We start from the raw sequence: 12,919 nt of genomic DNA on the forward strand, positions 1-12,919 counted from the left end.
GCATTCCTCAAGCAGTCTGGTTAAAAAGTCCACTGCCCTTTCTCCTGGACCTCTCCACACTTCCACAGGTGTGTCACCAGGACCAGCCACCTTTCCACTCTTCATTCTCTTGATACCTCACCTCCTCCGTACTAATCCTGCACTTCCAGCACTACTACTGTACTTTCCCAGTCATCTGGTAGTTCTTCCCTACCATCCTGTCTCGTCTCATTCCCAGTGGAATTCTTCAACCAGTTAATGCCTCTGCCTTCACTTGCATCTTCTTCTTTATTTCCAAAGTCTTCATGATCTGATATTGCTCCCAGATTCCATAACATGCAGTCCACCTCTTCTGTATTTCTCTCCTTAACAGCATTCTATCCAACACCTCCTCATTACCCCTGTTGCTGTGACTGCTCCTAATTTGTGCCCCTTCACATCAGGACCCAACATGGGACACTTTCAAACCCTGTCTGAAAACTCACTTTTATTCCTCTGCTTTTAAATCAGAAGAGTTTGTACTGCTTGTATTTATCTTATTTCTTACTCCTCTACTAACTTTCTGATTCTTTTTCTTAGCTTTTATCATGTCTTCCTATGTTTTTATCTCTTGTGCAGCACGTTGGTCATCAGTGTTTGTTTAAAATGTGCTATATGAATAAATTTGACTTGACTGGTCCCCCTCACCAGCATGTCCATTTAAGTCTGCTCCAGTCTCTGCTCTGTCCCCGGGGGAACATCATTGAAGTTGTTTCATCTTGCTCCTGTAACTGATCCACCCTGTGGGGCGTGTGCACTGACAACATCCAACATCTGCGCTTTGACTCCCAGTTTCAAGTTTCATGACTGAGGAAAGAGTGCAGCCTTGGTTTCTATATTTGAATGTGGCGCTTTGACTGTTGCACGTTATGCAGCTGGCTGGAGAACTGCACTGTAAAAGCCATAAAGGTTGATTTACTTATGCGAGGGCATTGTTTGCATTTGGTTGTTTCTCTGCGTGTGAAGTAAAAGCAGACGCCGGCCTGAGGGGGCATCGACTCATTTCTCTAAGAGGCTGCAGGATGTCGCTGTAATCTCTCAAGGTGAAGCTGCTTTCATACATGCACCGCAGGAGTGGATGTTATTTTGCTTTTCAGTGAATCCGAGGCCGCAGAACAAACACATCTCCTTTTCTTTATCAGCGACTCACCCACACATACTCGCTCACTCTCCAGTTCTCACCTAAAGGTGTGTGGTGATGCAGCTTGTGGCAGGTGGTGCACACAGCGGTGCCGCAGTGTGACTAATAGTTGTTGCTAAATGGCGTGAACATCCTGTGCATCTGTTTGATGAATCTTCCTCCTTCCTGTGCTCGCCTTCCATCCCTCCCTCCGTCTATCCATCCAGTTATACGTCCCTGCCTCCAAGTTAACCACAGGTCATGTGAAATGAGACGATTCAGATCAAAGTGGAGCGTTCTGCATGACTCAGCCAAAGTGACACGTAGGACAAGAATATAAGCTTACGTAAAATAATCATCATCACTTCACATCATTCCTGTCTATATTTGCAGGCGCAGATGGGAGCAGACGGACGGACGGCAGCGAGGATGACATCACTGTTACCCGTGGGAGCCTGGGCCTGTCATTCTTGGTGTCACTTCCTGGGAGAGAATAGAAGAGGAAGCCAGAGCGAGAGCCGACAACGAGCGCTCCCCTCACCTCCACAAGGAAGCCTTTTTCCCCCGAGAGCATAATGTGTGTCCGCTTGTGTCCCTCGCTCACTCCTGCATTCATCCCGCAGAGGGCTGGTGCTGGTTCAGAATTTGTGTAAGCCCTGATTGTTTTCATTTTCTTTGGGCTCAAGTCTGAGCCTTTTCCAACAAATCCTTTGAAGAGCTTATTATTTTACATTTCAACGGTAGTTAAAATAAGTCACAGTGGTGACTTTATGGGTACGGATGCAGTAAGCTGTGCCTCTGCAGGCTTTATTTTGCTGCCCTGGGTCAGCAGTGTTTGGGGAAAAGCTCCGTTTGGAGGGATAAAAAACGTGGAGGCCACAGTGACGTCACCTGATGGTGTTGGACTCTGGGTCGGGGTGAGGCTCGATCCCTAGCATTTTGGCCACTGCCACACTTTGTTTCTATGCTGGAGTTTTCCCATATTGGACAAAAGGGGCGAGTGATACATTAAAGGTAATCCTAGCAAGGTTAGCAAGCTGCATGTGTAGATTGCATGGGTCCAATGGACGCACATCATTTCTAATTAGTCCTTGCCCTGAATGGTGTAAGCCTCACATATTTGTCAGGTGATTCTGTTTAACTCCAAAAGGCTCCAACAGGAAAAGTCCAGTTTGACTCCAGTCTGCACAGAGCCCTCAGTTAACCCCTCAACATCCACTCGTGTCACCAGATCAACGATTATTCGTATTGCTGTTTGTTGATATTGTGTTACTGTTGTAAAATGCAGTGACGTGGCTGAAACTACAGCGAGTCATCAGAAAGATCGATGAGCTTCTCTTCCTGTTGGAGTGTTCACAGACAAGATAATGGCTGAAATAAGTTAGTAAGCTCTATTTAAATGCCAGCTCGTCATGAACTTTGATTTTCTTTTTTAATCATGAGGCTTTGTGATGATTCATGTCTGTGTTAAGGTGCTAGCGTAGCTGATTCAGAGCTGCTAATGAGTAGATGTGTTGTTCTACTTGTTTGTCTTCATCCAACTGAGCAACTCAAACGTAACCAGCTTAGTGCATACACAGCATCTTTGTACTATCCATCACATCTACTGTGCAGGCATACAAAGCAGGCACACATCCTGCTACCTGATTTGTTTTACACAAATCCTGAACTCAAAATGAGCAGGACGCGCTGTGGTTTAGACGCTGGCAGGCTCTGGTGAGTCTGTGTTTAAAGGCAAAGAAAGGATGGAAAGATGACTGCAATGTAAAAATGAAATTAAAGATGTCCAGGTTTCGGTCCCCGGGACAAGTCACAGCTTTGTTGGATTGTTTTGTACCGCCGCTGTTTCATGAAATTTATTCCTGGCTGCCCTACAGTGGATTTGCTTCTGACCTTTGACCTCTCTAACCAACACAAGTGTATCAAAGCTGGGCCCTCCCTTTGAGGACCCGCATGGACGTTATAGATGTAATGTCGCCCTCTTGTGTGTGAATATAAAATTGCAGGATTAATATACGATGTCTTTACAAAACACTGTCTGGTGAATTTCAGCACTTCTCAGTGTGAGATCGTAACATCGGATGTGGGCAGCTGTTAGATGGCTCCGCCCTCCAAAGCCTCCACCTCTCTGCAGCACCGACAGCATAAAGACTTTGTAACCTGGAGGCTCCGATCGTGGGACACACCTCTGATCATCTGACACCCATGTTTCAAACACCTGGGAGGGCCGCTGGGACAATGCATGTACTGTTAGATTTGTTGTCATGACGACCTTGCTGGTTATGTAAGCACTGGGCTCTGGTTCCCACAAACAGTGGTGCACGCAGGTCTTTGTGCTGTGACACTAGAAACCACACACACAGTCACAGTTTGTACATTCCTCCAGCTGCTCACATGTCACCCTGCAGTGACTGCAACGAGACATTTAACCCTCAGTGATGATCCAAACCTTAACCCTGTGCTATCAGCATGTGCGCTTAAGGTGAGGGCTGTGGCCGACTCGGGGCTGATACTTTGTTGCAGTTTAACATCAAGAATTTGGGTGGCACAGTTTCTTTCAGTAAATTTGTTTCAGTTCCCACCAAAACTGAAGTAAGCTTGCTGGTTTTCTTGGATTTTTGCTGATTTCTTGAGCTTGGCCACAATTTCTCTGGTTGGCTGTTAGTTTCACAACTCCTCCAGTCTGCATGTTGAGATGTCATGTGTGCCACAGGCACAGTACTTTGAGTAATAAGTGCTATAGTGATGCAGTTGGTTAAACTAGCAGGTTCCTCTCTGTAACCTTGATTGAATCCAAAGATTTCGTGACCCTAAAGCAGACTCACATTTACCAGCTTCTCTGTTGCTCAGGTGCTTCTTCACATGCTCTGTCTCTCTGGCAACAGCCTGGAAATGCTGCTGCTCTGGACCAACAACAATAAATGTGTGTGTAGAGGTACCCATGTGTCCGTCTGTACTGATGGAGCTGATGTGCCACATAGATTTGGCTCTGTAAAGTTAAATGACGTTGAGCATACTCATGTACATATCCATCCATTCACACTGGTTTTCCTCTCTTACGTCATGTGGTTCTGTTTTTCTTCTTCCCCTCTGTGTCTGTGGAAGGTGGCAGGTCGTGAGCGTAGACTGACGTGGACTAGAGTGAGTGCTCGTCATTATGCTTGTGATGTCTGAGAGAGCACAAACGCCGTTCACAGTAGCCTCTATGCATTCCTCCTGTGGCAGGCGTCCCTGTCTTATGCTGTCAGCCTCACTTTTTATGTGACGTCTGTTCTGTTTGAATTCATCTTCATTGCTGGAAGCAAGTATTCAGGTGCCAGCTGCTCACGATGCTGGACTGGCATAGCAACAGCAGCAAAAAGAAGAGCTGTCACACAGTGCACAGAGCGCAGCAGGGCTGAGATCACCGTGATGAGCAGATGTGTGTGTGTGTATTATAATAGTGGTTTTTAGTAGGCTGGACTAACTGGTTTGTATTTCCTTGCTGGAATAATAGCTGACCCTGGTTTGGCCTTTGGGAGCTAACTTGTGTTTATCTGGATGGACCTCGCAGGTGTGACACTGTCATACTGCAGACTGTATGCCGTGTCCACCATGCATGCATGTCGATGCATGCATGCATGCAGTCACTCTCTCTCTCTTTCCTCTTTTCTCTCTTCTTCTCTCTCTGCAGGGCAAAGCCTGCCTCCTCTCTACGACTCACATTAGACAAGTTGTCCAAAAATGGTCCAACAGAGAAAAAGTGAAGGTTGAAGGAGAGAGATCACAGAAAGTCGATGACAAGCAGCTACAGGTGAAAAACAAACCCACTGAAAACCTTTTTGAACCAACTACCAATGAGAGTGCAGGATACAGGTGATTGATATATGACTGGTTGGTAAATATGTTACAGGGTCACCTAGGCAACTGGAGCCTGGAATGTCCGCTAGCAACCAATCGTCAGCTTCAAAGCAATGCACGACAGCTCGATGACTTCCTGTGTGGATGAAAAGTGTTATAGCTCATGTTCACATGCAGTGAATGCTGATTCTGATGGTTGTTTTAAAGTTTGAGGGGTTTTCCAAGTGAATGTTTGCAGGTATCCACACAGACTTCAGACAGGCCTGCCTTTAAGTCCTAAATTTTAAAATAGTAGACAACTTTCTGTGCTAGAGGTATCATATATGCAATGATAGCAATAATATTTTAAAATTTAATAATACAAATAAAAAGCTGGTAGTTGTTTTTTTTGTACATGGTTATAGGATTTTCAGTGTAGTTCCCTTGCTTCTGTACATTTGATAATGATACCATTACATTTCCTTTGTTTTGCTGATAGTTGTGGAGTGAAAATGTAATAATGTGACAGTAAATATGGAATCTTTGCTGTGCAGAGCATCCTCGGCTGGGGTCAAATTCCTGTCTCAGTTAGTGTAAAGCACACTTTGGTTTAACATTGAACTGTTTCACCAAAGGACAAAGAAGAAGTGTTGAAACCAAACTTTGGTCTATAGAATCTCTAAACTGCAGTTTTAGAGCAAAATAATGTGACACTGTTCTCCCACACTCACCAGCCTTTGGTTTAAAATGTGTTGAATCAAATTTAATCATCGAGTTGTTTTGTCCATGTGAAGCCGTCTGACACAGCACTGCACTCTGGATCAACATCTGACTTACTGATCTTTTAATCTTCTTTCTATTAGAAGGTGAATGAGTTTTTGGGGTTTTTTTCATTTTCCTACAACATAACGAGCCTTCTTTAAATCACTGCTTACTTGTGACCCAAGAAATGACTAAATATTATGGTCAGTGCTTCTGATCCGTCCTGAGAGGTAAGTGTTGGGACTTTCCTACAATTGTATTGGCTTTGCGTTATAACATGTCTGAATAAAATTGCTTACATTCAAAATGTATATAACTACTAGCTGTTAACCTTCAGTGGCAACAAACGTTGTGGTTAGCTTCCTGTTTGTGTGTAAAAACTCTGCTATCAGCTGCAGTTATCTCTCTTTGTTGGTGCATGTAGTGGCGAAGCACAGATCAGGGCGGAGATCTGCAGTTCATCTCACCGCTGCAGCTGTGGTGACCAAACGTCTTCTCCAAGAAGCTGGTTTCACATGGTGGTTTAGATGTGTGCTGCTCTTGTCTAGCACCATTTGAAATCAGTGTTCTTGGGGAGAGCAGGACAGCAGCTTCGGCAGTGAGTGAGTGTTAGGAGGACAGTACACGAGTGCCCCTTCTTCCTCTCCTCCTCTTCTTCTGTTGCCACTAAAAGATAACTGATTTCTTCTGGTGCTTAGAGCCTGCTGAAGCCTTCTAGCACCATTTGAAATCGGTTATAAAACTGTGGATCACTGCTTCTGTGGGTCGTCAAAGAAAGAAGACAGCAACGCAGAAAGCTTAGAGGACGCTCGTGGATTACACCCTCATTAATATAATCAGTCTGTCACTAATAAATCAGCTTTGCCTTTGCCAATTCTTAAACTGAGCTGTGGTGTTTGACCTTTCTACAACTGCTCAACGTTGCAGTTCTCACAAGCTACCACTAGAGGGTGCTGGAAACCAAGATTTCTTGGATTACCCTTTGGATGGATTGGCTGGACCTGAGTCGGATACATTATTGGGAAAGTAAACACATGGATGAATACATTTTTTAAAATTCAGTTTTACGTATTTTTCAAAGCTTTAGAGGTAAGTGCTAAGTACAGTATTGTTTACTGTGATCAGGACTATAATCACCAATGCTGATGTTTATATGTACTACTGTAAATAAAGTTTGAGCAACAATGCAAAAGTAATAAAGTTAAAAAACAAAAGAAAAAACAAGCTTCAGATTATTTTCTCAGTGGGGGTCCAAAGTTTAGTTTTTATGAGAATCTGCTTTAAATATGACTGAAAACTGACGAAAACTGTGCTTCTGCACCAAACTAGAATCAGACCGGCCAACTCCTTTTCCTCATAGTGTTTCACTGAGACAGCGTGAACCTCTGTGAAGATGAAGACAGTAAAGCACGTCTCAGGTGAGAAACCCCAACCCTCAGTGTGGGCTGAGACCGAAGTCTCAGACTGGTGTATGTACAAATTCAAACAAAACAGGAGGACACTAAACCCACAGTGGAGCAGGGGGAGGAGAACATTGGATCTGAGGGATTTTTATTACACTTTGGGGTCTGACACCTACACAAGCCCCTCGTGTTTATAAGATGAATCCTAAACTGAAGCAAGAAACTATTTTATTGTTAGATCGATATTTTCATTTGTAATGATAATAATAATATTAATAATAAGGAGCCCATTGTATATGAAAATACATGTGATGACCCCTGATTATAGGTACGATCCAGATTAATGAAATCACTGAAAAACAAATACTGAATACTTTCTGATTCAGAATTAGATTCAAGGATATTTCAGAGTCTCAGTCATACACAGATATGTTTTAAACATTGATTTACTTATTATATATTAGGACTCAAAGTCACACTCTTGATTATAATGCTCGATTTTTCTGAACCACTCTAGCCCCGCCCCTTCCGAGAGACGTCATTTCATTGGTCGATTTTTGGATTTCCGCCATATTCAAAAACAGTGAAATCCCTTTACTCTTGTAGTTAGACTTATTGTTATTCTTCTATTTCAATAAGACATAAACTAAAGTCCCAGCTTATTTTATTTAAAATGAATGAAAGCGGAGAATTCCAACCCTCCGGTGGTCTTTCAGAGAAACCGAAGAGACGAGCGACACTGAAGAGGAAGCTTTCAGCTGATGATGAAGAGGGTCCCCCGGAGAGCAGCCTCAGACGGTGGTGTGTCCTTTTTATCCTGCCGTTAGACCCTGAATATCTCACACTGCAGGAACGGGCCCGGAACCATTGGTGCTGCTCAGCGTTTGCTGCTAGGACGACTTGTCTGGTTGGACTCTTTAGCATACCTTAGCTTAGCGATAAGCAGAGAAATATTAAACGGCGCTTCGTCTTTAAACACACTGATTATTACTCGGTTCTAACCACTTGAGTGTGAGAAGCTACGACAAAGATGTGATATTAGGAGCTTCATTGACGTAGGTTTAAAGCGCCCTGCGGACAGTTTTATCATTACACCACAAGATGGCAGCAGCGTGCCCCAAACTGTTAGCTCTCCCTCGGGAATAGAAACGTTGTAATCACTTTCCATATGGATTTTATTATACGATATACTTTTTATATGTTATAGGTACGTGTACTGATGAAAACTGAACTAAAATAAATCAATGAAAAAATACAAAACTATCACAACTCTGCAAGTGATGAATAAATCTGACTGAGAAGCTTTCGGAGCTAACTTAGATGGGTCACAATGTAGGCCCGCTGTAAATCCCAACCGCGTTGGCCAAAGTTTATAAAGTGAACATCTAAGGCTGCTTCATGATTATCTTTGGCAGTATTATAACCATTTTATGTACAATACAGTTAATGACTTAAACATTAAGTGAAATAAATGAGTAAAAGGTCAGAGTGTGGCCTAAACGGGGCTAGCGAGCCCGTTACACCTGCTGTTGTTGCCCTTGGGAATGGCTGTACAAGCTAAAAGTGACCTTCCATGCACTGGTACAGTTCAGGTGGTTGTCCATCTCTCAGCTTTTGTAACCAGGTGCAGGTGCTGCGGCTGGCTAGGCCAGGTTGAAGACACAGGTGTGTGATTCTGTCAGTTTTTCCCACCTTTTCAGTGACACATCAGTGCAGGAGCTCAGAGATACCCATATTATGCTGCAGCACCTTGAAAAGATGCAACTTTCAGGATGTGCATGTGGCTTTTTTGTTCTTCTCTTCTTCTTTGATCCCTAGCTGGTGTTAGACCTGGATCGACTCCTAAGCCCACACGCTGCTGTGGGTGCCAATGGTTGTTGAATTTCCTTCACAACTCGTTTCCATGCATTGCGATCATTGGTGATTGCCCTGGCCTTGGCGAGGATTGTTCTGCGATCTTCATTTTGGTTGGAGGTTTTTTGGTTTCTAGTTTCAACTTTTACACCTTTAACACCGCTGATGTGGTGGTTTTCCTTAAAGGTGCGACACCTATCATTTCGGAGTACCCGTGCCCTCAGCGCCCACACAAATGTGACACAGTCAGTGTGGTGGAGCCTGCCTCCACTCATGTCTATGAGCATGAGTCGTTGCAGCATTAGTCAGGTTGCGCAGGCCTACAGACTGGTTGGCAACCACTGGATGTTGGGGGGGGAAAAATGTGTATTCCCAGTGTAGTGGGTGAATAGCTGCTGTCAGTTGTACCAAAAATCTCCTTGCGATGGCTTTGGTCGTTAGCAGATTGCAGACACTCATTGTTTCCAATTTGTGTTTGACTTCTCAGTTTCACTACTGCTCACAGAGTAGATGGTGAGTGTTTGCAGTACTGATAATCTATAACTGTAATATGTCTGATAGGGCAGACAGCTCTCGAGCAGTGTGGCATGACATCTAGCATGCTGTGATGTACTGTACTGTTCTGATGTAGCCAGTACATGGATTTTAAGGGTGATGTTAGTGTAAATGTTACCCAGTTCTATATGTGCAGACAAGCAACTCTGTTAGTTTGGATTGAGGCAACTGAAACATCTTAAATTTGTTGGCCATGACTATGACAGAGACAGTGATGCTGTGGGGATAAAACCAAATGGGTTCTCTCGGGTTCGTTCTCAGGCTGGCAGCTAATATAATAGTTCGCTCTGGGATGGAGCGTTTATGTTGGCTTCTTTTGAAAGGTTTTCCATGTTGTGTGCCAGAGTGCCTGAGCCCTGCCCAACTGCCTCTGCAGACAAACATGGAAAATATCCCCCCATAGCTGACCTCCATAACAAGGTTTATGGAAAAAAGAAACATAAATGTTGAGGCTCGATTTTTCCCAAGAGAGATTGGCAGTAAGTAATAGACTGATTTTTTATTTTTCCTGTGTTCATGCCAAGCACGTGCAGAAGTCAACCACCAGAACTATATAGGCTTGGTCATGTAAAGCAGCACAGCTAGAGCACTGGCAGAGACACAACTCTACAAATGTTATCTAGATGGGGTCACCTGCTTTACCAGCCTCATGGAAACTGTTCTTATACATTCATTCCTCAGACTACAGAAGATACAGGAGGGCACGTGGGTGCTGGTGGGGTCATTTTCACAGTGAGACAGCTTTAACCTTTAACAAACAAGGGCAGGGCTAACAGGGATACTAATCCACTGACTCACGGGCCACACTTCCCTTGACACATAACAGGTACAGAAAGAGAATGGACCTTTGTCCCCTGGCAGGTGATAGCGACTAGTGTGCACTGACATTGATCACGTATGTGTCCATGAAAACATTGGACGTGCGGATGCTAGCAACTTTGAGAAAGGTTTATGGTGTCCAAACACGAGTCGTTTACTGTAGATAAAGTTTGTGATAAACAAAAATGCAATATAGCTGGCCATAGCCATGGATGTGATTCTCAGATGCTGAGACCTTGTGAAGGGTGAACAAATTTCTCCAAAGACTATGAAAGGGCCCAAAACTTCACGTGCACAGTCGAGCTCGCTGAAGGACTTTACAGGCTGAGGAGATGACCTCACCTTACTTTCACGTAAAACGATGAAGCCACCTGTGAGAATCGCTGTGATCTGTTCTGCACTGGGACTGCTTTCAGTTTCCTGCAATGAGTAGATATGATAGTAGATATGAGATCTTCAAGTCTTCATCAGATAGAGCTGTGTGACTAATGTCATCCTGTCACACTGTGTGACAACGGACTGAAAGGGTGCAGTAAATGCACAATGCACAATGTGTCTTTGTGTGCTGATTTTTCATATTCTAGATAGAATTAAATTATAATATATAATAATGTCCCAGCTGGTTTCTGTTTTCACTGTTAGACATCAGGTTTTCTTTTTTTCACAGACATAGCGACTTGTCACCTTTTTTATCTCAAAGTAAAAAGATATACATTTGTCTCAAAAGTTATACAGAACGTGATTCTTACAAGTTTATTTTCTTCTGAAACATCCAGAGTAGCCTCGGACCCTGATACAGGTTCAGTCTGATCAGTTCACTGTTCACTGTGTGTCAGTGAAAAGGTTACGCTGAGGTCTGAGAGTGGAAATCAAAGCTTCCTTTCATTCATCTTTAACTTTTAAGAAAGTGAAAGCATGTTAAAATTTGAAGACACATATAATTGAAATCATATGCACATGACCCCCCCCCCCCCCCCCCCACTCTACTGATTTCAATTAAAAACAACGTCAAAGTAAACTTTATTGTCATCTCTGCTATATTCAGAGATCCTGTAATTGTGCCTTTATCTAATTGATACTTTATCATTATAAATCTTTTCTATGCTGCCTTTGCTCTCCTACAGTTGTTTGAACAAAGCAATGAGGCATGAAGGATTGTTTAATTGCTCGTTAACTGTGGGTCCCAGCATCTCTTTCTGTTTCATTATAAAGAACTGGCTCACACCTTCCTGCAACAGCAATGATGATGCAACAACACAGGTTTCTTTTTAACCAACACTTGTTAATTACCAGCAGCAAAAGGTAATACTGGAAATTGACATCTGAACTATGCACAGTATACTGTGTCAGGGGTGTGTGGTTCATTTTCCCAGTGGGCCAGAAACTGGGACTGTAATGGACGGCCACACCAATAAACTGCACTCAGTCATGTTCGACATTAATTTGATGTCCTAATAAATCGCTGCTTTATCCTGGTGCATGCTGCAGTACTTATACCATAAATGTCATAGCTGAGGAGAAAAGGTCCTGCATATATTACATACATAAACAAAGTTTTACTATAATTTCCAACAAGAAACAAAAAACAAAACAGTAAGCCTTTCTGTGATGGAGAGTAAATCAAAGAGTTATTTACATTGAAATACTAACTCAGTCTTGACCTCACGTGTGCTGCTCAGGGACAACCAGAGTCCACTGTCCTGGACTTGAGCTGGCAGCAGTGATGTTTCTTACACATTGCACTGTGACATGGGGCTACTCTAACCAGGCCCTGGAGCAGATGGAGAGCTGGTTCATAAATAAAGACCATTGTCACCAGCTGCTGTGAAAGATGGTGCAGTCAGAGTTTTTGTCACACATCTTATTCTCAGCTGCTGTAGACGCTTGTGCCTAAACCAAGATGCCATTTATTTGCTGTTTTCAGAGCTCTTCCAGCTTAACGTAATTTTGCAGGTTTAGCATGCTGTTTGTGTGAAGTTTTGAAAGTGCTAAGGTTTACTGGTATTAAGCTTGCGTAATCAAATCTTTGTTATTACAGACTTCTTCTGTACTAACGCTTACTCTGCTGTAAGGCATGACGTTTGAAGTCAGTGAGGGAAGAATGAAAATGTGCTCGAGGCATGTGTTGCAATTCCAGCCACATCTTTCTACTTAATTATGACGATCGGACTCGCCTCTTCCGTTCCTCTGACTGAACCGCTTTACCAGCAGTGAGCGCGTGTCCCTGGTTCTTTTTAAAATGACTGAGCGTCGAGCAGTGATGTTTCTGCGGGTTTGATTAACACGGTTGTTATTGCACAATTTGTGCTGTTTATCCAGGACAGCTTACAGTAACACCGCTCCGTCCAACCTGGGAGGTCATGAGAGAGGCACAGCAGTGAGTGTCTACAGCTGTCTGTGAGACACGGTGGAGGCTCCCTCATGGTTTGGGGTTATATTTCAGTCAGTGGTGTCGGGGATCTCGTCAAACTCGATGGAGTTATGAACCGCCACATTTGATCTTATATGCACCAAAGCAGACATAGGACATATCGATGTGATCAAAGGTTTTAGCAGTGCCAACATCTTT

At 43.5% G+C, this 12,919-nt stretch overlaps 1 protein-coding gene and 1 long non-coding RNA gene across 13 annotated transcripts in view; both read left to right on the forward strand.

The window, feature by feature from the left end:
* LOC102075996 (uncharacterized) overlaps window positions 1-6,933 on the forward strand; it is a 61,419-nt gene extending 54,486 nt beyond the window's left edge. For 9 of the 11 annotated variants that reach the window (XR_269952.4, XR_003214556.1, XR_002056944.2 and 6 more), the window contains 2 exons: window positions 1,532-4,931; window positions 5,031-6,933. This is a non-coding gene — a long non-coding RNA (uncharacterized LOC102075996). Of the gene's footprint in view, window positions 1-1,531 lie in introns of all 11 variants that reach the window. The other 2 variants (XR_003214557.1, XR_003214555.1) reach the window with 2 other exon arrangements.
* A 761-nt stretch (window positions 6,934-7,694) lies between these two features.
* The window catches only part of net1 (neuroepithelial cell transforming 1), a 36,934-nt gene continuing 31,709 nt past the window's right edge, over window positions 7,695-12,919 (forward strand). Inside the window, exon 1 of one of the 2 annotated variants that reach the window (XM_005475591.4) lies at window positions 7,695-7,923. In XM_005475591.4, coding sequence (XP_005475648.1) covers window positions 7,796-7,923 — 128 coding nt within the window. In that variant the 5' untranslated portion in view covers window positions 7,695-7,795. The remainder of the gene's footprint in view (window positions 7,924-12,919) is intronic. The other variant, XM_025899780.1, reaches the window with a different exon arrangement.

This window comes from Oreochromis niloticus, linkage group LG17, assembly GCF_001858045.2.
Source record: "Oreochromis niloticus isolate F11D_XX linkage group LG17, O_niloticus_UMD_NMBU, whole genome shotgun sequence".
NCBI lineage: Eukaryota > Metazoa > Chordata > Actinopteri > Cichliformes > Cichlidae > Oreochromis > Oreochromis niloticus.